The sequence below is a fragment of the Barbus barbus genome (genome assembly GCF_936440315.1).
Source record: "Barbus barbus genome assembly, chromosome: 2".
In the NCBI taxonomy this organism is placed as follows: Eukaryota; Metazoa; Chordata; class Actinopteri; order Cypriniformes; family Cyprinidae; genus Barbus; species Barbus barbus.
In genome coordinates, this window is record NC_136730.1 from 44,100,422 (window position 1) to 44,127,528 (window position 27,107).

A 27,107-nucleotide genomic window follows, 5' to 3' on the forward strand; every position below is an offset into this window, starting at 1 on the left:
ATATTACTATTTTACTAATATAGTAATAGATTACTATTACTAATATTACTAAATAATAAAAAAAAAAAAACTATTTACAGTATTTACAGTGGAGGAAGACGCTCTAGCAGCCACTAAAATGTTTTTTTTTCTGACCATCTGGATTCACCAGACCTCTGAAAAGACAGGGAAGAGTGAGAGAAAAAGAGTGAGAAAGTGTGTAAGCAAAACAAATCAAACTTGCAACACTGTTTACATTTTGTACACACACACACACACACGCGCGCACACACACACAATAACCGGGACATACCCACAAACAAACACACCCACCCACCCACACGAACAAAACTCATGTAATCCCCTCATATTATCCCTCTCCGTTGTCATTTTTAGAATCTAAAACAGCTAACATGAAACAAAAGCTGCAAATACATGATAAAGACACATAAACATTCAAGAGGAGGGTGGAGACACTTACGTGCTAATGCTATCCACGCTTCCCAGCGATCTCAGCGCGTATTCGGCTACTAAATTAGCCATTTTTCTCCCCACGTCCTCCAAAACACCACCAAACGCCACAGAAACACTTCTCAAGTCGAAGATCCACGATGGAGAGATTCAGATGTGAGCTTTGGACAACATCTGTTCGCTGATAGCCAGTCTGTGTAGCGCCGCGACGCCATTATGTGTACGCTTCATGCGTAACCCGAGAGCGCACGAAAACACACGGACAATACGCCGAGCTATTCTCTAAACAATCTTACGTAAACTATTCAAACTGTCAATCACTTTAAACGTCCTTGTGGTTGGCTAACACTTCCATCCATCAAAACTGTGCTGGCGAGGCATTGGCTGGGTTCAAACACCCCTATTGTGATGTGTCCGGATTGACACCTCGCTGACCCATTCACGGACGCGCTTACTGTCCCGGGTTATAACAGCTCCTGCGATTGAAGGAGAGAGACGAGGGAGGGCTATTCTTACTCGGAAGAGACGATTCTGCTGGAAATAGATGGCGTTTCAAAGCTGGAATACGAATTATAATCGATATTTATTGGAAAATGGACGCTATCGATAACTATAACTCGAATCGCTTATGTAAACAAAGGAGGATCTATCGTGTTTTCCCCTATTTTTTCGTTGTTTTGGATTAAAAAGTGGATGCATTTTGAAGAGTGGACCCTTCTCTTGAAATGTATGCTGGTGTGTCTTGGAATAGTCTGAGCTGACCAGCGCTATTGGCGATCAAACGTGAGTACTGCGGTTCGCTTTGTTCATTTTAAATGGCCGGTCTTTCAGCATTTCTGTTAACCCTTTCCTCTCTGGTGTATTGATTTCAAAAACAAGCTCACATCGTTAATCTTGAGTGTTTTAGCTTTCAAATGATATATAGTTAATGATAATTGATTGAATATTGTTCTAAAACAAAGGTAATAAAAAGTCCGACCACGCCCGACCACGCCCTTCCGGCCCGCCCGCGGGCCGATGCGGGTTAACAGGTTAAACAGCCAGCAGAACGAATGCAAACTCGCACGGCTGTGATGACAGTGTTCTGGGATTGTTTTGAGAATATTGCAGAATTAACAGATTTAGAAGAGCATATTCTTGACGATGACTGAAGTGTTGTTTTTTTACATTCATTGTATGAGTTGCAACCGTGCAAGTTGCTTTTTATTTAAAAAAAAGTTTTTTTTTTTTTTTTAAAGTTGAGAAAATTTGAATCCATTAAAAATAAAAAGGGATGCATTTTTGTGCTGAAGGTCACTTTTATTTGTGTTTGTAGTGAAATCCAATACTGTATCAGAGGAAAATGTCAATATAACAAAATATATGACAGTAGTTTGTTCTTCATCCGTCCCAGATGAAGGCAAAACTTCAGAAATGTCATTAAATGCACTGATGCTTGATTTTTCTTTTCAAAGAAATCAATAATCAACACATTGCTCACACACACAGTTTCTACAATATCAAAAGTCTGTTCTGTCTGTATAAAATAAGTTTTCTTTTTTTAAGAAGCAAAGGTGGTTACTCAAATATTTTGAGTTTATAATCAGGATAAATTGTTTTGATGATTGAAATCCTATAAGTGTACACACATTCAAGACTCTCATCCTGTATATATTTTGCAGCGTAAAACTAGCAGTATTGCTCACATTTTTACCATACTTTCATTTTTTGTTTTGTAATTAAACAACAAAAAATGTATTCTGACAGTGGTGTGCAATATCAAACATATTGAGGTCCTTTGATCGTAAGAAGCTTGTATTTTTATTTATTTTTTTAATTCATGCTATTAAGACTTTTTTCAAATACTAAACCGCTGTACCACTGCTGCTTAAAAATATATCATTCTATTTAGTACGTTTTTCCCCCACATTAATTGAACTGCTTATTGACTAATTGCACAAAATTTCATTGAATTATTTTCCCAACACAACTGAGTTTTTTACCCTCCTGCTGTATTGTGGGTCAATATTTCTCATTTAGGGTCATGAATGTGCATGCAAAGTTTCAATGCACAGATGTGTTTTGAAAAGTCTGAAAATGTGGTCAAAAGGACCACCTCCCCCATTGACCATCACTGGTTTCCATGCAGTTTGCCAAAAATCAACACTTTGAAAACCAGCAAAGAGTCCGGTAAAAACCTTGGGCCTCATTTATAAAATGTTGAGCAGAAACCATCCTAAAATTGATCTTACGATCGTTTCTCAAATATGTGTACGTGTGACTCATAGAATGAACATACGCACAGAAAACGCCTCTCTTTCAGACGTGAAATCTATGAATTGCAAATGAATGGTTTCAGCTCTTTGCTCTCAAATATGAGCATTGGAGTGGATTTAAGCACACTCTTAAGATCAAATCTGAGTGTACGCATGCTTTATAAATGAAGCCCCAGAAAACCTTTATTATAGTAAATTATGCTAAAGTATGAAAACTTATGAAAGTTACAATTCACTTTTCCTTGAATTCCTAGATGAGTTAAAAAAAAATACAACAAATAACAACAAGGCAGAGGAAGTAGCAATAATTAGTGCACTAAATACAAATAATGTTTACTGTTTATACTAATTATTTGCACCTTAGTGCGTAAATAGTCACTGCAAGCAGTCATGACAAAATATATATTTTTAGCTCATTTTGAACATAAATATGTGGGTCAAATTGACCCCAACACACTAGAAATAGAAGGGAATTATTACATTAGTCTAAAATAGAGGTTTTCTGTTTTGACATGAATTTTCCATGTTTTACAGTGTTGATTTTTTAGCAAATTGCATGGAAACCAATAGGGTCAATTTACAACAAAGTTGTCCACCCAGTTTTTTTTACGCAACAGGAAAGAGATATTTGTGCATTTTCTATTTATATGATGGAAAAATATGTCATAGCTAGATGTGCCTTGTAGCCATGAACAGTAAGCATTTTAAAGCACATGCCGTGGAGCTGAGTTTCTACAGTCTCAGTGTAGTATGGCAGATTGTAGTGGTCTGCTGGTTTCTTCACAAACTAGCAGTAAACAGCTCCTTCATTCAGAGTGTCATCCAGTGTTTAAACAACTACAAGGCCTGTGTGTGTTCATGACAGCACCGTGAGTGTGACGGTTCCTTTGGTTTTCTTCAGAATACAGACAGCCTCCTCATGAGTGACTCCCTCCAAACTCTGTCCGTTAACGGCGATGACTTGATCCCCGCGCTTCAGACGCCCGTCATCTGCCGCGGCCCCCTAAACACACACACACACACACATCAGATAATGCATCTGTCTGTACTATGGCATACAAGCTCGCTGTGCCAAAGCGTTACCTTGCTGAAGACGGTTTTGACGTAGATGGGAAGGTCACCGTGAGGACTGCCGAATCCACCCACGATACTGAAGCCCAGTCCATCAGGCCCTCGCTCCAAACTAATGCTCTTACACTGCGGAGGTCTGGACAAAAGACAGATAAAAACAATGACACTGGACAGTTTTGAATCAACTTTTTTAATTGCATTATTTTATATTCATGAAACAGAGTCATGATTAGAAGAGAAAAGTGTACAAAATGCACTTTTTGACAAAAGAGGGTCAATTAGGAAAATTGCCTGGCCATATATATTTCTTACCTGATATGCAATTACTAATTATGGTCACAATTAATTGATTAATGAATTCATATGTGATTATTTAGCAGTATATTTTTTCTATATTTGTGATAAAACAACACCGGTAACAATATTTTATTATATTATATTATTTTTGTTAATGAGGGTGTAAGCAGTTATTGACTCTATTCTCATACAATGCCATTTGGTGTTATAAAGCCTTGACTAATAGATTAAAGACGTTGTAGCCCTTCGTGAAAAAAGCCCTTGGTTAATCTAATGATGTTCTCTGTAAAAATATGCAATAATTAAAACACTGTACGATAAAAAAAAAAAAAAAAAAAAGATATTTGTATCATTATTTACATACCTGGCAACAGCAAAAACTGTCAAATTAAAATGAAACATCGTTAGGAATAAATAATCAGGCAAACATTGCAGACGATGATGCATAATAAACAGAGAGAAAAATATGATTTATAATGACACTATTGTCTTTTAAGAGCTGCTTTACAGGAGAATCCGAATCATCTCCGTAGTTGAGTTTCTATATTTGATTGTTATTTTTCTGTTCATCTCTGTGAAGCTGCTTTGACATGATCTGCATTGTATAAAGCGCTGTAGAAATCATGAATTGAATACAGAAAGGAACTCGTTATCAAACTCTGTATAAAATAACTATTATTCCGTTGAGTCAGTAAAGCCAGTTTTAGTCATATTTGGCACAGGTTGAGTGTTATTTCATAACGGTTGAAGAGAGATTTGATTACAAACCCCAGGTCATCGTGGAAAATGCTGCTGGCTGTGAGTCCTGCTGTCTGCTCTGCTGATGGTCCAGTTACTGTTGTATCGCCAGCAACAACCTACACACACACACACACACACGGACAGTTCAGAATGTGTCTGCAATCAGTCTGGTCATTTTGTGAGAGAATGCATTTCCCAATGTACACATACAGTACTTCTTTTGCACTTTTGTTTACAGTTTTAAAGAAGCGCACTTAATTGCACAGAATGTGCACTTGTAGTGTACTTCAAATCTTAAGAATTAGGTTATACTTTATTTTAATGTGTTCTTGTTACAGTGTAATTGATGATATTGCTCTGGTAAAGGTCAGCAAGAAGACTGGCAGACAAAAATCATCTTGGAGAAAATCAACAGCAGTTCAGAGTATGAAAAGACAATGCAGAAAAGCTGAGCGGATGTGGCGGAGATGAAACTCGAAATTCACTATAGCATCTATAAAGACAGCCTTCATGCTTTCAATGTGTGTGTAGCCACAGCTAGACAGTCCTTTTTCTCAAACCTTATAAAAATAAAATAATAATAAATAATTGAATGTCAAATTAAAACTTTTACTACAAAGTACATTTTAAATCATTCCACCGGTTTCACAGACAAGGCTTAAACCTAGTCCCAGACTAAAGTGTAAGTCTGAGCTGTTTTAACTGAAAGAAACTTGCACTGACTGATCTTTAAATATATCAGTGCCTTTGTTTTGTCTCAAGATGCACATACACACCAGTAATGCTTTTTCTAAGGTATGTTAATAAAAATGACTTAAATTTCCTAATTGAACAATGGCCTAATCCCGGTTTAGTCTAAGCCCTGTCTGTGAAACCGGGCCATTATGTTTTAATAATGTTTTGTCGTGCTTTAAAGAAGCACACTTATTTTGATGTGTTGACTAACACACTAAAGCACATGGAAAGTACTTGATTATAATTTTACTGTAGTCTGTTATTCAATATTACGTTTAAAGCTAATATATTTTAAGTGTACTAAATTGCAACTTCATCATTACTAATGTACAAATATATTTAAATATAACACATGCAAGTTTCAAAAGAAATAATGTACATTTTAGTTTAACAAGTATATTTTAGTTTATCCTAAATGCTTGTTGGTACTTTAAGCATATTTCAAAGACAGAAATAATTATATTACATATAAAGATGTTCTTAAGTACATCAGCTAAGTGCATTTAATTTAAATGTAAACAATAATATATTTTCATTTAATTGCAATTTACATGCAATTAAGAGTAAGAAAACATGACATTCGGTTTGCAGTTAAGAATATTATTTCATAATCATAATTTTAAATGTATGCTGAAGTGAACACTGACAGTGGATCTTATAGCTGCTGGGCCGTGTTGTTTTGTACCTGTAGTTGCATGATGCCTGTTGTGTTCTTCAGCAGTGAAACGGCTTTATTGTGAGTCATTCCCTCTGTTGAGTTTCCACAGATGGACACAATCCTGTCTCCAATCTAACACACACACACATACACACAGATAATAAACATGAGAGACTGTGATTGACAAATACACACCAGTGGTTCAGATGTTAGACACACACACACCCAGAGTTTCTGCGTCTGAGCTGCCAGGCCGCTGGGGTTCATCATGGCGATGAATATGGGCACGTCACCCAGAGGACTGCCGACCCCTCCTGCTATACTGATGCCCAGAGAGTCAGACGGGCCCTGAGACACACACACACACACATCATCCTCAATTGAAGAAACAAAGAATGAGCAGAAAGCAAAAGTCTCTCTGTCGAATCTGTGTGAACAGGCCTTAAAACTGAATCAGTGTAACAGACCTTTGTGAATTCAACCGCCCTGACGTCTTTATCCAGCACTGCGAGGCAAGAAATTAAAGATTGAAATTCAAGTATTAATTATACCGTTGAGCTGTTTTACCAGATGGACTGCAGTATGTTCTTACATTTGTGTGTTTTCTCCGAATCTACAAGTAAAGCTGCAGAGCTGGAGAGAGGAGTGACTTTCCCGCTGCCCGTCTCGCTGATCTGAAAACACACAGAGACATTTCACACACTACACGACTCAAACTCATCGCATTCTGTGCTTTCAGATGAAAAAAATAAATTAATTAAAATGAGAATTAGAAATGTTGCCTTGGCAGCTAACTGAAATAAGTTGAAGTTGTTGCACTAAAATGAACTGAAATAAAAATAAAGCTACAGTACATATAAATATTTATATATATATAAAAAATAAAGGTCACGCTTTATATTAACTGGCCTTAACTACTATGTACTTACATCAAAAAATAATTCTGTTCATATTGTATTGCAAAACACTTCTGCTGCTATTGAGGTGGGATACAGGTAAGGTTAGGGACCGGTTTGGTGGTATGGGTCGGTTTAAGTGTAGGTTAAGGTGTAAGGGATGGGTCAACAGTGCAATTATAAATGTAATTACAGAACTTAATTACAGATGCAATTACATATAGGTATTTTTTTTAAATGTTCAATGTAAAAACATGTATGTGCACAATAAGTGCATTGTACCAAATTATTAATTTAAATGTAAGTACATAGTTGTTAAGGCCACCTAATATAAAGTGGGACCAAAATAAATGATACAAATTACTATATAAATGATAAACTAATAAAAATAAGAAAAAAACATAAATAATTGACAAAAACTTAACCTGAAATGAATATGAAAAAAATTAAAAATAAAAGCTAATTCAAAATATTAACAATAAAATAAGAGTATAAATGTATTAACATAACAACAACAGTAATAATAATAATAATAATTATTAATATAAGAGTATAAATAATAAACAAATACTAAATGTTAAAGTATAACCTTTCTATTGCTGTTTATTTTGTACATATTCTATTTCTATATCTACTTTTTATCTTTTAATTCAGTATTACACTATTTAGTTTATTATAATGAAGTTAAAAATGGTTGTTTTATCATTGAAGTTTGTGTGGTGAGTTTCTGAACTTGATGTGGATTGCACTCCATTTATGATTTGTTTGTCCATTTTTTAAAATACCGAGGACCACAATAGAAATAAGCCGAAGGCTTTTTTGTGTATTTTATCCTCGACAGTTTTGAAATGTGTATGAATTAGTCTTTCTTGTACTTTTTTTGTATTATGTTTTAAATTGTCAAATAAAACAAACAAACAAACCAAAAATTTTAATTTTGTATTTTATGCAAATTCTTTTATTCTTATATGCAAGCTTTATTCTTTAACTTTTACATTTCTTACCATTTTTTATTTTTATGTAATGTAGTGAGTGTAAAAAGCATTTCACTGGATGTCTAACTGTGGATGATTATGTATGCGACAAATAAAAAAAATGGACTGATTTGAAATAATAAATATATTATAAATATAAAATAAGAACTAATATTAAAATAATACTGGTGTGCACTTGTAAGACCCTTTCCAACTAATAACAGAGGTCAAACCTGCTTAAAATCTGACAACCACAGTCTTCAAGAACAAACTCGCTCACTGTGTGAGAATGTGTTTTGGGATCACAGCATCAGTATCAGAGCTGTCAGATGAACAGTGATGGATGGATGTGTTCACCAGCACAACAGAAGACAAGAGAGTGTGAGTCTTAAACTCTGTGAAGGGTTTCTGTGTCTGACCTGACTGCTCTGGGACAGACGGCGCTCGGAGTGGAACGGCCCCGCCTTAAAACGACCCACGTCCAATCGGATTGGACCAGCACAACTCTGAGGGAAAACAAAACCAGTTTACATGAGTGACACATGTGAATTGGCTTTCACATTCACACTAGATCAATCACATTTATATACAAAAAATGACATGAGAAGCAGCCAAACTGAAAGTTTCAAAAATTAGCTTATTTATTTTAAAATGTGTTCATTTTACACATTAGTTGTAGTTTTTTAGTTCATGAGAGTTAGGTTTCACTATTTCAGATGCATTGATTTTTATTTTATTGACAATTCTCAAACCTTATCGCACATTACTATTGATTTTCACTGGGGTTATATATGCGTGTACTGTGTATATTTATTATGCATATAAAAATACACACATACAGTATCTATTTTGAAAATATTTACATGTATTTACATGCATATATTTATATTCATTTAATTTAAATTATATATAAATATATTTAATATATAAACATAACATATTTTTCTTAAATTTATACATGCATGTGTGTGTATTTTTTATGCATAATAAATATACACAGTACACACACATATATTTTGTAAACAAAACTTTTATTTTGGAGGCGATTAATCGCAATTGACAGCACTATAAAATACATAATGTTTAAAGCAAGAACGATATAGATTTATATACAGAAACAGTCTCTTCTCGATCTCTTCGATCACCCAGTGATATATCTGATACGTCTGAATGTTTGAATATCTTTCAATAATAATCAAAGTAAAAGGCAGTGGTTTAACTGAGCGACTCTGACGTTTACCTTGAGCAGCGCAGCCACATACTCTTGAGTGGCTGAGCGAACGTCCTCGCCGTTAACCGAGAGGATCTGATCGCCCTGCATCAGCCGTCCATCTTTCTCCACCGCTCCACCCTTCACAATGTCCGACACGAACACTCCTGCGTCGCTCCTGAGACAGAGACACCAATCACTGCTCATGCAGGAGATACAGAGCTGAATACAAGAGCGCTTAATTGTACTGAATGCTCACTTGTAGTGTACTTCAGATGTTAAAGGGGTCATCGGATGCTCATTTTACAAGTTGATATGATTCTTTAGGGTCTTAATGAAAAGTCTATAACATACTTTGGTTGAAATATCTCAATTGTAGTGTAAAAACACCTTTTTTTACCCTGTCAAAATCAGCTCTGTTTTCAGTTTTAGTCCATGTTGCTTTAAATGCTAATGAGCTCTGCTGAAAGCGAAAGTAACATTAATCCTCTGTGTCTTCAGCGGCTCAGATGTCAGGAGTAAATGACGACTGCTATATTCATTATTACATCCAACAACAAAACACCTCAATCGCTTAATCGGAGACACCTTGTCTTCCCCTGCACCGGAGTCGACACAATGGCGGACAGCTCACAGCTCACTCAAGGCGGGTCTAAGGTAAGACGGTCTTGTCAATCAACTATCGTAGGAGGGGCCTGTACAGAACTATATCATTCTGACAGGGCTCTCAGAACAGCTTGATTTGAGAAAGAGGATTTTAAAATAGGGATTTTAAAAAAAAAAACACTGGGTGGATTTGTATCATTATAGGATGTGTTGTGTTCAAACAACTTGTAAAATGAATGGCATTGCATTGCATCCGATGACCCCTTTAAGTATATTTTTTAAATATTAATAAAATAAAAAGGCCATTAATTAATTTGAATTATTTTTTTAGATTTTTCATCAGTAGCACCTGTTTTGGGAACTGATCTATAAAAGCAAACAAACAACCAAAAATAACTTTCTTGACATATGTAAAGACAATTACATATTGCCACAGTGTATTTGGGCAGTACAAATAATTGCATTTTAAAATGTACTTAAGTCCTACTTAAGTAAGTGAAAATGTTCAGCTAATTGCATTTAATATAAAATTTATACAATAAAAAAAAAATTACATTTAATTGCAATTGACATGCATTTTAGTGTCTGAAAACATGGCATTTAGTTCACACTCAAGTATGCATTTGGTAACACTTTATTTTAAGGTGTCCTTGTTACACGTTACATGTACTTACTATTATAATAACAATAAATTATGCATAATTACATGCAAGTAACCCTAAGCCAAAACCTAATCTTAAAGTAAGTACATGTAGTTAATTAATATTACTCGGTACTTAAATGTATAAATACAATGTAACAAGGACACCTTAAAATAAAGTGTTACCGTATATTCTTTTAAAGTATATTATTTTTTTTAGTACTGTAAGTACTCTTTTTAAAAGCATTCTTAAGTGTATTTCCTTTTTACAAGTGGAATTATATCTTAATGTTATATGGCAAATCAACAACCTAGGCTGTAAACAGAATATAATTTAAATAGAAACGTTTGTGTTACTAATTTAGCAACTAATTTAAATCATTACTAATTTAGCAACAACCAATGTCTCTGAGACAATTCATGCAAAAGGTTTCTGTTTCACATCCATCTGTCATGATTTATTTTCATTTCTAATCTGCAACTTCTAACATCGGCATGCATGCAGAACTTTATTTAAATGCAAGACATACTGAAGTGTTTTCATATGTTTAGATAAAAGACTAAAACAACTGTGTCCTATACAAATTTAATATGTACTTTAAACTACACTTTACTGACTAGTAGCTTTAACTAGTGCTCTAGTACCTTCTCCCGATGATGCTGAGTCCGAGGCTGTGGCCTGGTTTCTTCTGAAGCTCGACGCTCAGCGAGTCCCACAGCTCCTCCTCCTTATACTGACCCTCGTCTCTGAAGACCGCCAGACGCACGCACTGCGGAGTCTGCCGCAAAACATTGATGGCCTCGTCGTGTGTCGCCACGCGCAGATCTATACCGTTCACCTGAGAGAGACAATGAGTAACGAGACAGATGAAATGAAGCTGGCATGACATCAAAGCACTAGTCAGAAGAGTTCATTTGATTTTACCTCCAGAATCTGATCTCCTGCCCACAGGCGGCCGTCTTTAGATGCGGCTCCCTCCTCGTACACCTCATGAATTATTATAGTGCCCTGAACACAGACAGATACAGGCCTTATAAATGAGTTCCTGCGCCCCTTGTTAAAAATAAGTGTGCTTAACTGTGTTGAATGTGCACTTGTAGTGGACTTCAAATCTTAATAGTATATTTTAAAAAAACTGGAGTTGCAGATAATGTAATATTATTAGTGAAATAAAAGGCCACTTAAGTGACTTAAATAGTTTTACTTGAAAGTACATTTTGAATCATTATATTTTATAATATTGAACACTTATTATGATGTGCTGATAAGGCCAGTGCTACTTTGGGATTATTTATATACTATTATAGTGTAATACTTTGAGTTAGCTTTTATTTGAATATTTAATTTTAGTTTAAGTGTTAATTATTTGTAATATACTTTTGTCATTTTTATTAGTTTTCTTTTCTTTATATTTATAATTATTATTTTTATATTTTAAATTTTCCTTTTAACTTGAACTTAAGTAATTTTGCTATGATTTTGTCATTTTTATTTGTTTTTGATAAAAATCTATTTACCTTTTATTAATATTTCAAATTAACTGTTTTATTTTAACATTTTAGTTAAAATTTATTTTGAGTTTTAGTAATTTTGCTACGTGCTTTTGTCATTTTAATCAGTTTTTGTTTTTAACATTTGTTATTAGCTTATATAGTATATATATATATATATATATATACTATATACATATTTTAGTTTTACTTATTTTATTTTAGTACTTTAACTCAAACTTGTATTATCGCTCAATTAGCTGACAAGATAACATTTCTAATTTGTTCTAATTCTAATTGAACAGTTTTTAGTTTAAGCTTTTCAACTAATATTTATATTTCACTTAATTAATAGTTCAATAAATAGTTTTAGTTTTAATTAATAACAACAACAACAGGATTTTCTTTAAGTTCCAACTTTTTGAGTTGAAGACTATGTAAATTAAAAATTGATAGTTGAAGATAATTTTGAACACATCACTGAGTTTATTCACCAGTAGCGTGTCACAGCCGCCCACGATGCTCAGCCCCAGTCCTGTTCTGCCCTTGCAAATCTCTATAGTGGTCTCACAGCCGGGGATGATGGGACACGTCGCCGGATCAGATGCCAGCGTCGCCGGTGTGGAACATCTGCTCGAATCTGCAGCACAATAATCACGAGGACTGATTTATCAGCTTCTGATTTATTCATCAACAAACTCATTCTGTTTTTCTTTAATACCCCCAGACCCCGCCCCACTTACTCCTGATTGGCTCTGCCTCTGATGATGCCAAAGAAACCAGCGGCAGGCTGCTTCCAGCGTCTGATCCTAAGCAAATCTGATTGGATGAGGAGGGTTGGGAGGCGGAGTCAGTGCAGATGGTGAGTTTCACAGATTGCTGGGCTTTCTAAAGGAGTGACGTCAACTACCCCAGGTGAAATAATGTACTGAAAGTGCTCTATTTTCGTGCACTAATTTTGTACTTAATATACTAAAACTTATTCTTTAGTACTTCGTAAGATAAACTTAAGATCATCTAAGTGTACTTAACTGTGCTATTTTGGGACATCATGAATATGAACTAAAATGCACTTTTTACATACTATCTCTGTATTAAAAAAATGTATGTAGTTACCACTTGTAATACACTTGAGTGTACTAGTGTATGAAAGAAGTGTACTACAAGTGGTGACTAAATGCATTTTTAGTCATTATTATTATTAAGTACAAAATTAGTGCGCAAAAATAGAGCACTTTAAGTACATTATGGAAGTGCACTTGTTTTTCATCTGGGACGACACATTTCACATCAGATTTTTGGAAATAATAAATCCTATTAAACAGAAAACTTTTTGACATTATACATGTACTTAATGTCACTTTTGATAAATTTAATGCATCCTTACTGAATAAAAGCATTAATTTCTAAACACTACATTTTTGAACATTAGTGTACATTCACAAAAATCTTAACAGGTTATATACAGACCATTGGTTTGTGACAAAACAGCCATTCTGTAATACAGTAACAAAAGAGTAACTGAGAACAGGAAGAATACAGAATTGGTCTGAATTTTGTATTACAATTAGAAAGTTTTTAAATGTCACATTTTTGTTTGTTGCTCACAAAGCTACTGTATGGCATCAAAAGACTTAAGGCCATTGCACACTGAGTCTGAATTTTTCGTCCGAAATTTTCGCACGTTGAAAAATAAATACGACCTCACGTTTTGTCAATCACGTTTGCACACTGCCTCCGAAATTTTCGTCCATCAAAAAAAAATTCGGATCGGGTTCGATTTTTTGCGTTTTTCGCATCCGTATAAAGCATTTTGAGATGCTTTGAGAAGGTGTTTTGACCATTCAGAGCCACCGTACAAGCGAACGCCAAAATCCAAAATAGTGTCAGACAAATTAATATACTTCGTCTTGCAGCACAGAGCACTTTATGACAAACAAATTGCGGAATACAGAATATAAAGAACTACTGTAGCCTATTTTTTTTTATGCCTGGCGCGCACCTTTCCGATGCCACAGTTCGGTGTGTGTGTGTGTGTGTGTGTGTCCATACCTCAGACAGTCTCTGTTCAGGATCAATTGGTTCACGGAAATTGGTGGTCTTTTTAATATGTGGATTCAGTATCGCTAGCAAAGTATCAAACTGAGGCACTGACATCCTGAAATAAACTTTGAATCTCTCGGGATAATCCCGCAGCTCTTTGATAAGGAGGTGGAACTCTCCTTCCTTTCTGCGCAATCTAATGATTGGATGGACCCAATATTTCCTTTTTCTTTTTTTTAAAATTGAGCGGACAACAAAATCATCCTCACTGCTTTAAGACATTTTGTATAGTTTTGCGATTTTTTTCGCAACGGATTAATTAAAACGCATCGGACTCAGTGTGCAAGGTCTCTGTGCGTGACGAATTTTTAAGATTGCGAATGCGAAAAAACGCATGCGAAAATTTCGGACTCAGTGTGCAGAGACCTTTAGAATATAGTGGAAAAACCCAATTTTGTGATTCATTTAGATCAGAGTTTTGTCCTTTTGTGAGCTTGACAGCTCCTATGCTTTTGCTTTATTAAAAATATTCTATTCTCCTTTTGCGTTACACGTAAGACAGAAAGTCATGAGGGTTTGGAACAACGCAGGTGAGTAAATAATGACTCAACTGACTATTGCTTTGAAACTCTTATTTCAAAACATTTCACAGCTGGAAAGAGTTTTACCTTTTCCACAGAGAGTCCCAGCACCATCTCATCATCCACAGCGAGCAGCCGGTGTCCCGCTGCAATCCGACCGTCCTGAAACACACACACACACACAGAGAGAGAGAGAGAGAGAGAGAGAGAGAAAGAGAGAGAGAGAGAGAGAGAGAGAGGTTAGATATTTGCATTATAGTATATATTGTGTTACCATATTAAAACAAAAAGACACAGTATTAGTGCACACTGAAACACACATTGACATCAGGTGTGACTTCTTTTTATGAATTATTTACATCCACAAAATTGCCTTGAAACGTATTTTACAAATTTTAAGGCATGCTTAATTGTGATTGGTTAATCACAGCATTTTGTGTTCAAATATATTTGTATAATGACCCCAGCAAACTGTTTGTTTCTTTCTGAAGGGAAGGGTATATATATATACACACATTAAAACAGGGTTATTATTGACTAAAATTGTATTACTTGAAATAAAATAAACATTAGCTGAAATAAAACTTAAACTTATTTTATTTGAGCTAGTTGTGAAGGTAATATTTCTCAGTTCTGTTTAGTTCAAGTTAAAGAATTAAAACGGCTGAAACTAAATAAATTAAAACTAATAAATAAAAATGAATAAATATTATGTAGACATATTTAAAAAAATGAAAATGACAAACACAACAAAATTACTTTGAACTGAAATTAAAATATAAACTGAAAATGTAAAATTAATTCAAAACATTAAAACAGTTTATCAGTGATGCTAAAATAACACTGTGTTAAAGTCAACCCTGTTTACTTTCCTTAAACACTTTGCTGGTCTTAATTGAGCACAATTCATCAATGCAAAAAAAGTTTGTCTTTGTAATAATCAAAACGTCACACAGGCAACACTTTTCCCTACATTTCAAAATCCTCTATTTCTCTCTGGCAGAACATCAGAAATACTGAAAAGTAAAAAGAACATCGTTTCTGTTGCTTTTAATTTTGCAGCACAGTGATTGATACCCTTCCAGCTGCTCCGTTCTCATCTACGCTCTCAATGATGCATCCGCTCCTGCTGTCATCCTCCTTCCGGACCAAACCCAGCCCTCCATCCTCCTTCAGAGAGAAGAAACACTGAACATCACCGGTACAGAGAGAGAAACCACACAAACACTGAGTCAGAAGAGAGCTGAAGTGTGTGTCGCACCACAGGAAGAGTTACGTGCTGGATCACATCTAGTGTTGAGCTGGGCTAATTCATGACTAAACAAATGAATAGATAAACATATGAATGAATGAACGATTGAACCAGAGGGTGAGGGTTTGGCTGCTAAGCCTCTAATGCTGGTCCCTTAAAATCTCTTAAACCGTGAAATGGACTTATTGAGATGAAGAAGAATGCTAATGGACACTTAATTGCATGTTAACTGTAGGTTACACTTTATTTGAAGGCGTCCTTGTTACAGTGTAATTATACATTTAAGTACTGAGTAATATTAATTAAATACATGTACTTACTATATGGATTAGGGTTTGGCTTAGTGTTACGTGCATGTAATTATGCATACTTAATTGTTATTATAATAGTACGTACATGTAACGTGTAACAAGGACACCTTCAAATAAAGTGTTACCAAAATGTATTAGAGTTTAAATTTATATAAAAAATAGTTGAACTTTAGAGTGTCTTTTTTTTCACTGTACTTGGACTTAATATATAATTTGTATATGTATTTTCATATTTACTTCTATTGTCTTTGAAATATGGGAAAAGTACTGATGAATGTACTGACAAGCATTTATACCAATTATAATATATTTGCAATTACACATTTGTATTAAAGTGTCAATTTAGTGCATTTAAATATATATTAATTTAAATGTAATATTGAATAACAAACAACAGTTAAAATGATAACCTAGTAATTCGCATGTGCTTTAGTATGTTAGTCAACACATCAAAATAAGCGCACTTCTTTAAAACATGATATAAGATTATTAAAACATAATAATTAAAATAGTACTTTAAAGTAAAACTTTTAATTTGACATTATTACAAAGGTCACTTTAAAAGTGTACTTAAGTGTGTTCAGAAACAGTCATGTAAATGTCTTTCTTTAAGTCACTTAAGTGACCTTTAATTTAATTAATATTATATTATCTGCAAGTCCAGTTTTATTAAACATTCTTTTAAGATTTGAAGTACACTACACTGTAACACTATGCTACACTGTACACTGTAAAAACCTAAAGTTGAGTTTTAAAGGTAAAACTGATTCAGAAATGAAGTAAATAATGTCTTTTAAAGTCTGGGTTCAGGACACAGATGTGTGTGAGTTCACCTCTGTGTGTGCGTCCGGAGAGTCTGTCTCCTTCATCGGCCCGACTGCCATCTGACTCAAAGCATCTCTGCTCCTGAAACACACACCTCTCGTGTCAGCCTGCAATCTCTTCAGATCAACACCTACACACCACAACCTTCGACCTACCGGATGAAGATGATTTTGACCCTTGAAGGGGCGCTTTTAATGATGGCAGAGGCATTCTGATGACTGCGGCCGTACAGAACCTGACCGTTTATCTGCCAAGACAAGGAGATGAATAAAAAAAAAAGGCCTGATCTGTTTAGCATGAAAAGGATGTGTACATAACTGCATTGAATGTGCACTTGTAGTGTACTTCAAAAACTTGCAGATAATATAATAATGAAATAAAAGGCCACTTAAGTGACTTAAAGAGAGACACTTTCATGACCGTTTCTTAACACATTAAGTACACTTTTAAAGAGTGTACTTTGTTATTCTGTCAAGTTTTACTCTCATTTTAAAAATAATTGTTTTGATAATCTTTTGTTGCATAAAGTATATTTTATATTAAAGTATATATTACTGCATATTTAAGTTCATCAGAAAACGCTTGTCAGTGCATTCAGCAGTACTTTAACCATATTTCAAAAACAATAGAAATAATTATGAAATTATATATAAAAATGTACTTAAGTACCAAAGTACTTAAGTAAAAACTGTATTTAATATTAATTGCAAATAATATGCAATTAAGTGTCTGAAAACATTACATTCAGTTTACACTTTAGTATATTCTTTTAAAGTACATAAGTACTCTTCTTTAAAGTATGCTAAAGTGCATTTCTTTTTCACAAGACTGCTGTTTTGATGTTTTACACTCACTCACCTCTAACAGTTCATCTCCCACCGCGATGTGTCCGTCTTGGCCGGCGGCTCCATTGGGATCGATTCCCACCACGAACACACTCATGCGTGAACGATCACGGTTCCCGGCCAGACTCAAACCCAAACCTGTGCGACCCTTCTCCAACTCGATCATGTGCAGCTCACCCGGTAAACGGCCGTACCGCTCCGTTACCTTCTCTTCTCAGACACACACACACACGCGCACACACACACACACACACCTGCAGTTAGATACTTTTACTTGTAAATTACACTTGCATCTTTAGCATTACTGCAGCATATCACTGCAGTTTAAAAACAGATTTAGTTCAGTAGAGTGTGAATGGCCACATACCCCTTGTGAAAAATAAGTGCGCTTAACTGTATTGGATGTGCACTTGTAGTGTACTTCAAATATTAAAAGTGTATTTTTAAACATTTTTTAAAAAGCCACTTCAGTGACATAAAGAGAGACACTTGCAAGACTGTTTCTTAACCCACTTAAGTACACTTTTTAAGTACACTTAAGTACAAAGTTTTTAAAAAGTTTGCACTGTGTAATGATGTCAAATGAAAAGTTTTACTTTAAAGTGTTTTAATAATCTTTTGTCATTTTTTTAAGACGTACACTTAAGTGTTCACTAACAAACTAAAGCACATGTAAAGTACTTGATTATAATTTTAACTATACTGTTATTTGATATTACATTTTAAGTTAATATATTTTAAATGTACTAAGTTGCAACTTCATCATTACAAATACATTTAAACACAAGACATACAAGTTTCAATAGAAATTACATTAAAGTATATTTTAGTTTAGCATAAACTCTTGTCAATACATTCAGCAGTACTTCAACCGTCTCAAAATACCACAGTTGAGTACACTAAGATGATCTTAAGTTTATCTTGAGTACTAAATAACCATTTTTAGTATATTAAGTACAAAATTAGTGCGCAAAATAGAGCACTTTAAGTACATTGTGGAAGTGCACTTGTTTTTCACCTGGGATTACTCAGTACTAAAATGTGTAATTATTACACTGTAAAATAAAGTGTAACTTTATATCCTTCTATTCAAGTATATTCATTCCATAATAAGTACTCTTTTTATCCTACTACAGTGTACTTTTTTTCACCAGTGTCTCTCTGTATCTAGTCCAGTGTGAGTCAGTGTGATAGGCGCCCTCTGCTGGCCGCTGTGTGTTATAGCCAATGTGAGACTCACTCCAGCTGTATCCGTACTCATCCTCCTCTTCCTCATCAGGACCATCGCTATGCAGAGCGAGTCTGTCGGGAATCTCAGTCAGTGTGTCCGAGTCGGTTTCCCCGACATGTGGAACGACAGGCAGCGACAGGAAACTTTTCCCCTCCTCTCGATTCAGCTGCCACAGTTTTAAAAATAAAACACATTAAACAAAATATAATTTCTATCCAATTAGCACGTCATCTGTCAGCACAGCATCCTCCATTAAACCCATGAAATATGAAGCGTAATATAATCAAAATCCCATTTACCACATTAATCTGTTCTTAATTTCTCAGCATGAAGAACCAACAAATCAAGACATGCTGCTGTTCTGTAAAAACCTTCCAAATCATTCATTAGCCTGCTAAATTCATGTTTAATGGATTTTTTTTATTATTAATATCAGTGTAAAATTGAGATTACTACAAATATTACATCGTTACTGTACATAAGTCTCAAAAGTTGTTCCAAATTTGTATAACTTTTTTATGTCAAACAAAAAAGGTGATGTTTAGCAGAATGTTCATACAACATTTTGGTCTGTTCTTGATGCAAAATTGTATTTATGATGTACTTTATTCCCTTTTGGATTGAGTTTAACTGCTCCTGGTCATTGTGTGCTTTCACTGTAAGGAAAAGAGCAGCAGGAGTATTCTACGAAACATCTCCTCTTGTGTTACACAGAGTAATGAAAATCATGTGCATTTATGGGGAAATAGTAAGTAAATAAATGTTTGTGTCGTGTGATTAAAAACTATTCCTTCTAAAAAAACCTCAGGTTTAAATGAGCTTTTCAATCTGATCTGCATATATTTGCGTACTCATATATAGTTTCTAATATTGCTTAAAATACTGCAAAATTGTTACAATGAAATAATTTTTGTATATATTGTTTTTCTATATGCAAAACAGCAAAACTATTACCATCTCACAATGCAAAAATGCATATTTATTTTTATAAATATTTTGTTATTTTTATTTCTATAATATTATATATTTATATATATATATAATATATTACCTTCGCACAATGCATATATATATATATGCTGTCAAACAATTAATCGTGATTATTCACATCCAAAATAAGGGATAAGTGCACTGCTTATATTATGTATATATAATTACACACACATGCATGTATATATAAAAAAAGTGTTATGTTTATAGTATATATTAAAATATTTAGATAATATATATAATATGGATATAAATATACACATGTAAATACATGTAAATATTTTCTAAATATGTACTGTATGTGTGTGTATTTATATATACATAATAAATATACACAGTACACACATATATAATATGTGAACAAAAACTTTTATTTTGGATGCGATTAATCGTTTGACAGCACTGATATATACAGTATTTATACACACACACACACACACACACACACACACACACACACACACACACACACACACACACACACACACACACACACACACACGTTTGTTTAGTGAAAAGTGGGGACATCTCATAGGCGTAATGGTCTTTATACTGTACAACTGTATGTGCTATTGCCCTACACCAAAATTTAGCCCTCACAGGAGACTGTGCATTTCTACTTTCCCCAAAAAAACTCACTCTGTATGATTTATAAGCATTTTGAAAAGTGGGGACATGGGTCAATGTCCTGAAAAGTCACCTTCACCTTGTAATGCCTGTGTCATTATACAAATTTATGTCCTCATTTGTCACAAAAACACGCGCAAACACACACACACACACACACACACATTTATAGAGAGGGTTTTAGGGCCACCTATATGCAAATGTTATGAAATCAAATTCAAAACTGCATATAGATGGGAGAGGAAACACACACGAGACACAAACACACATGAGACACAAACCTTAAACGGTGTAGGAGTGAAAGGATTAGTCGGATACAGACGGAGGAAAGGTCTACCGTGAGTGTCAACGGCCTACAGAAAACAGAGAATAACCAGCACCATTGAGACTCAGAGAGAGAGAGAGAGAGAAGGAACGAGGAAGAGCAAGTGCTTGTTCAGACTAACTACAGCAGAGCACATTTACAGCACAAAATCTGTCCTGGAGTCAGAGAAGAGTGATGTGTCCAGATGTGACAGCCCATAAGCTTTCTGTCACTGATGGAATAGAATACTAGCTTACTACGTACTGAATACTGAGAAGTATACACTATACTGCTTGATATTGTTCTTTTAATTATTAATATGCAATTTTACAACATGCTACATTACAGAAATTCACATTCTGTGCATAGTGTAGATAATTTATATAATAGTATTATTATGTTAGTAAGCTATTCTCTGAGATGGCACCGCTAGAGACCATTCACACAGCGCCTGTAGCATAATGCATGTGGTTGGTTCAAATTTGCATTGCTGAGCAGATTGGCTGGCTTTTACGCAACTTCTGAGAGTCTGAGTGCCAAGGGTTTTGCTAGCAAACAAAGTTTTGTTTACAGTAGTGGACTGCTGTAATGAGCACGTCTCATCCAGTCTCTGAATTTCCCAGGTTCATGACCTCTGTATGAGGCACGAGCAAGGACTTTTTTTAACAATTCATTTCGAGGTCTTTGTGATTAGCTACTGGATAAAATCTTAGCATGGTTATCATAGTTAACAGAAAGGCCGCTCCCTTAGCATATCTCATGATGTTAAAAGCCATACAAGCTCTTACAAATTAAATTCTGCCAATAAAACTTCATATAAATGATCTTAAATGGTGAAAAATAAATAAACAATACATGTGTGTTATTGCAAGATAATTTACAGATCCTAAAGTTCAATAGCAAAATTATTCTTCTAATTTTAGCTGTTAATTTTGGATTTAAAGATTAATTCACAAATCAGAGTTGAGCTCACTGGAGGAAAAGTCAGTTTAATTAAAATCTTCGCTAACTGAAATAAGGCTGACGTAAAATAAAATATAAAGTTTATATACTTAAAAAACGTAAAAAACAGTAATTAAAAAATAGAACTTAGAAAATTAGAAGTATTCTAAGTATTCTTTTATGACAAGCAAATGAAAAATTACTAAAACATAAACTAAAAGAATATATGAAGAGTTCATTTGCAAAAACAGATATTTAACTATTTTCGAAAATCATGTTTTTTCATTGTGCATTCCAATTAATCTCAATCAAACAGCAGTTGGGTTATTCTGATTAGGTTAAACAATTACAAGAAAATACTAGCTAACTAACACAAAACACAAAAAGATGATAACATAATAAAAAACATGATTTTTGAAGTGATCTGTTTTTGCAAATAAACTCTTCATATGTAACTAATTGAAAACATTAATCAGTACTATGATAGCATACAGTAAGTTATACTAAAATAACACTGTTATCGTTGAATTGGTCTGTTTCCATCGCTCAAACAAAGCCGTCTTGTCTTCAAAAGAATTTTATGGGTTTTTTTTTTTTATTTTTCAACCTGAACCTTAAATAAGATAAATAAATAAATAAATTAATTAAACATTATTTCCTCACCTGATGGTGTTTCAAGCATAACACCAAAAACACAACTTATTTGATATTATTGTGATATTTTCAGATATTGCTATATTTATCGAAATGAAGCTGAAATAACATAAATATTAGATGGAAAAATAATCAAATAAATGTTTTGTTTTTAAAAAGAAAAAGAAATATGACAAAAGCACATAAAGTTACTGAAAAATATAAAAATAAAAGCTAATTCAAAACATTAATTAGCACTACAATATGGTAAATATTACTAAAATAACACTGCTATCATTGAAATGGTCTGTTTCCATTTCTCAAATCTGTCTTGACTTTAAAGGACTTGGTGTTTTATGGTGCTTTTTTTGGCGTTTTTGTTATTTGTGGACCTTAACCACAGCTCTTTGTGGTAATGAAAAGAGCTGCGGTAATTCTTGAAAACATTTAGCTCCACTGAAGACAATCATAAAGGTTTTAAAAATAACCTGAGAGTGAGTAAACACTGAGAAAAATGTCATTTTTGGAGACCTACTTAAATGCAGTAGTAATGGAATCTATATATCTGTGATAGATTCACTCACCTTCTCACTGCTGCTCTTCAGATCGAAGGCTGAAATGTCCTCCACTGCATCCAGCGCAGATGTCTGCCGTTATTAAAAATTCAAGAAGAGTCCTCGTTAAAAACAGTCCCACAAACTCTAATGTCATTGACAGGCTCTCTGTTGGTCCAGAAGATCCGAACTAAAGTCCTGCACAGTAATGAATGTCTCCCCCTCGTGTTTTGTGCTTGTTCTTCAGTGCCACTGAAACAAAGCTACTTTTAAGAGCCATCTGCAGAGAGACATCTGCTGGGCGGGAATGAGGCATGGATCATTACTGCACATCTGGACATAGACACTTCATAAAGGTCTGATGACGAGAAGGACAGACCGCAGAGAGCCGGACTTTACAGGTGCCTCGATACAAGGCTTCAGTCAGCGGAGATATTTAACAAGATCCAACATTATTACAACACATTAAATACTGTATGGAGTGATAAAATGCTGTACATTTCTGATTTTTTGGGGGGTGAGATTTCACCAAAAATAGTCATGATGTGTTTTGAGTCAGATCATGAAAACCCTTGTGAAAAAGATTTACACTTTAGCATACTTATTTTAATAGAGTACTTGTTACATAAATAATATACTTAAGCGCTAATCAAATGCTTTTGGACATTTAGTTTAATGAAAAGGTTTTATATTTTCAATTAGCTGATTTTTAGATCACATTTTTGACCCGCTTAAGTAAAACTTTAAATACATCTTTATGTTTAATTTCATAATTACTTAAATTGTCTTTGAAATATCATTAAAGTATACTGCTGAATGCTTTATGATCAACAAAAATATACTTTATGTATTTAAATCTATCTGTATTTACACATTTGTAATGATATTGCTGCAATTTAGGACATTTAAAATATATTAACTTTAAAATGTAACATTGAATAACACACTACAGTTAAAATGATAATTAAGTGCTTTACATGTGCTTTAGTATGTTAGTCAACACATCAAAATTAGTGTACTGTTAACTGTCAGGTGCTCTTTTTTAATCACCATTTCCCCCATGATCACATATTTTGGTAATAATCCTAATTAGAAATCATTTGAAAGATTAAACACTCAAAATACAGGTCCCACTTTATTTTAAGTGGCCTTAACACTAGAAGTCCCAGAAATTTGTAACCCTCCTTTAGCCAAGTGGATGCTAACTGGCTAGTCTTTTGGCTATCATTAGCATCAATTCATGTGTAAATGTAGTCATTACCTGAGCAATCTGCAGGGGGGTTGGGGGTGTGTGTGTGAATGGTTGCTGGTGGCTTGTTTGTATGTGTGGGGGAGGGAGGGCTGCTAAAAGCAGAGAACTTCATTGACCATGTCTCACATTGGCATTGCCAAGTCAGCAGTCTTCTCCATTATTGTTGTTTCAGCGAAGAGATACCCAGAATTTATACTGTAGGGATGGTCATTAATTGAAACTCAAATGTAAATATTCTAATATTTTGAGATACTGATTTTTGACTTTCATCAGCTGTAAGCTATAATCAAACAAAAAACAAAACAAAAACTTTTGAAGTGTTTTACTTTACATGCAATGAATCTAAAACATATGAAAGTTTAACTTTTTGAAATAACTTACAAGAAAAAATGAACTTTTTCACAACATTCTAATTTATTGAGATGCACCTGTATATTTAACCGTGGTAATATTTTAATCCCGGTTTGTACTAAACTCATCTGGTGGGTTTGCTGCCAAAAAGCTCTTTTTTCAGTTTCTTCTGACCATAGAAGCCAGTGCCATTTGAAGTTCCAATCGTGTCTGACAACTGAATTTGTTGGAGTTTGTTTTTGGATGAGTGAGGAGAATTTTCCTTGAAACCCTCCCGAACATGTAGGTGATGTAGGGGATGTTTAAATGTTGTTTTTAGGTTTCTGACCCAAAGACTCAACTAATCTTTACAATTTTACAGCTGTGTCCTCTTCCAGGCAGATTTTTAACATCTTTAGTTGATTGGAAAGAATTTTTCAATGCTTTAACTAATTTCTTATTCTGCACATCAGAATTATATTCTTAGGTTTTACTCCTTGTGATGGATGATTAAGGGAATTTGGCCTTTGTGTTCCTCATATTTATAATCCTGTGGAACAGGAAGTCATGGCTGGACAATATCATACTCTTAGTCACCCTGGTGTGCTAAAAAATATAAATATGAATGGGAATATATGCACATACACGTACATATATAGCTACATATACGCGTGTGTGTGTTATATTACACAATTCAAGATAAGGGGGCAGGGAGGGCTGCTAAAAGCAGAGAACTTGATTGACCATGTCTCACATCGCTGTCACTTGCGCATAAACTCCTTAGCCGGAAAACCACCATCCTCGGCACAGTCAACAAGATTCGCCGGGAAATCCCTCAATCCGCTAGACACACAGATCGCAATGAATTCACCACTCAGGTATGTTGCAGGTCTTTTGTGGTTCTATGTTTATGTGTTTCTAATTTTTAGAATCAACACCACCAAGTGTGTCATTGTGTGTAAAAGTGCTATGAAAATAACAATTTATCTTATTTATTAGGTGTTTTCAACCACTGCTGCTACGCTGACGGCGTATGCGCCCAAACGGAAGAAGACCGTCTACATTCTTAGCAGCATGCACAGCGTGATTCAGACTGATAATACCACCAAAAGGACGCCAAACACTGTCACCCTTTACAACACCACAAAGTGCGGCGTGTACTCACTCACTTTTTAATATTATTTGTAAATGTGTACAAATGGTTGGTTTCTTTTTTATTTTATTTTGTACTGTTTTTATCAATAAATCTCAGCAACAAAGGAAAAAAAAACATGTGTGTTGATTTCTCCCTAAGATGGCAAAGTGAAACACCAGTTTCCTTGAAGTGGCTCAGCATGGCCCCACATTGTTTACATAACAAAAGCAACTGTTCACAGCCAATTAAGGATATTAGCCTAAAGCCTTCCAGCCCATCGGCTGTCCTGCGGGTTTTATAGGTAGAAAAGCCAAATGGCTGCTCTCTGGGACTTCTAGTGTTAACAACTATGTACTTGCATTTAAATTAATAATTTAGTACAATGCACTTAGTGTACATACATGTTTTTACATTGTACTTATATTTGAAAAATACCTGCATGTACTTATATCTGTAATTAATTTCTGTAATTACATTTATAATTACACTGTTGACCCATCCCTTACACCTTAACCCACCCTTAAACCGACCCATACCACTTAACCTGTCCCTAACCTTACCTGTATCCCACCTCAATAGCAGCAGATGTGTTTTGCAATACAATATGACCACAGTTAGTACATTGTACTTATTTTTTGATGTAAGTACATAGTCATTAAGGCCACTTAATATAAAGTGGGACCATCAATACTTTTGTGAAGATTAGAAAAGTTAAGTAACCTAACTTTTTGTGATATCAATTTCAAATTTGTAACATAACTTAATTAATCAAACGGCAATATATTTATAGTCAATATTTTGTTAAATGTTTTTTTGTCGTTGTATAAAATAAAATGATTTTAGTACAGTGCATTTACTTTACTGTAAACATATATTGTATAACTTTTTTACACATAATTTTTTTTAAATGCTTCAGTAATAATCTGCTGATTGTCTTCTTTAAAAAGAGACCAACCTCGGTTAAGAGTTTGAAGCATGACAAAAGATGAATACAACTAAATGATTTAAAATGTACTTTAAAGTAACACTTTTAATTTGACATTATTACAAAATGCACTTTTTAAAAGTTTACTTAAGTGTGTTAAGAGACTTAAGTGGCTTTTAAGTTCATTAATATGATATTATCTGCACAGCTGTTGAAAAATATTATTTTAAGATTTGAAGTACACTACAAGTGCACATTCAATACAATTAAGCACAATTCTTTTTCACAAGGGACATTTTTATT

At 34.2% G+C, this 27,107-nt stretch overlaps 1 protein-coding gene across 1 annotated transcript in view; it reads right to left on the reverse strand.

Moving 5' to 3' along the window:
* The window catches only part of LOC306878919 (multiple PDZ domain protein-like), a 64,488-nt gene that overhangs the window by 3,371 nt on the left and 34,010 nt on the right, over nt 1–27,107 (reverse strand). Inside the window, exons 23-42 of the mRNA XM_079431524.1 lie at nt 23,193–23,255; nt 19,122–19,278; nt 17,895–18,091; nt 17,192–17,283; nt 17,045–17,117; nt 15,726–15,818; nt 14,736–14,810; nt 12,768–12,843; nt 12,519–12,664; nt 11,459–11,542; nt 11,179–11,372; nt 9,318–9,465; nt 8,497–8,583; nt 6,800–6,881; nt 6,675–6,712; nt 6,433–6,555; nt 6,235–6,339; nt 4,842–4,930; nt 3,789–3,912; nt 1,489–3,708 (exon numbers count right to left, since the gene is read on the reverse strand). Of these exons, the coding sequence (XP_079287650.1) occupies nt 3,562–3,708; nt 3,789–3,912; nt 4,842–4,930; nt 6,235–6,339; nt 6,433–6,555; nt 6,675–6,712; nt 6,800–6,881; nt 8,497–8,583; nt 9,318–9,465; nt 11,179–11,372; nt 11,459–11,542; nt 12,519–12,664; nt 12,768–12,843; nt 14,736–14,810; nt 15,726–15,818; nt 17,045–17,117; nt 17,192–17,283; nt 17,895–18,091; nt 19,122–19,278; nt 23,193–23,255 (2,193 nt within the window). The 3' untranslated portion in view covers nt 1,489–3,561. The remainder of the gene's footprint in view (nt 1–1,488; nt 3,709–3,788; nt 3,913–4,841; nt 4,931–6,234; nt 6,340–6,432; nt 6,556–6,674; nt 6,713–6,799; nt 6,882–8,496; nt 8,584–9,317; nt 9,466–11,178; nt 11,373–11,458; nt 11,543–12,518; nt 12,665–12,767; nt 12,844–14,735; nt 14,811–15,725; nt 15,819–17,044; nt 17,118–17,191; nt 17,284–17,894; nt 18,092–19,121; nt 19,279–23,192; nt 23,256–27,107) is intronic.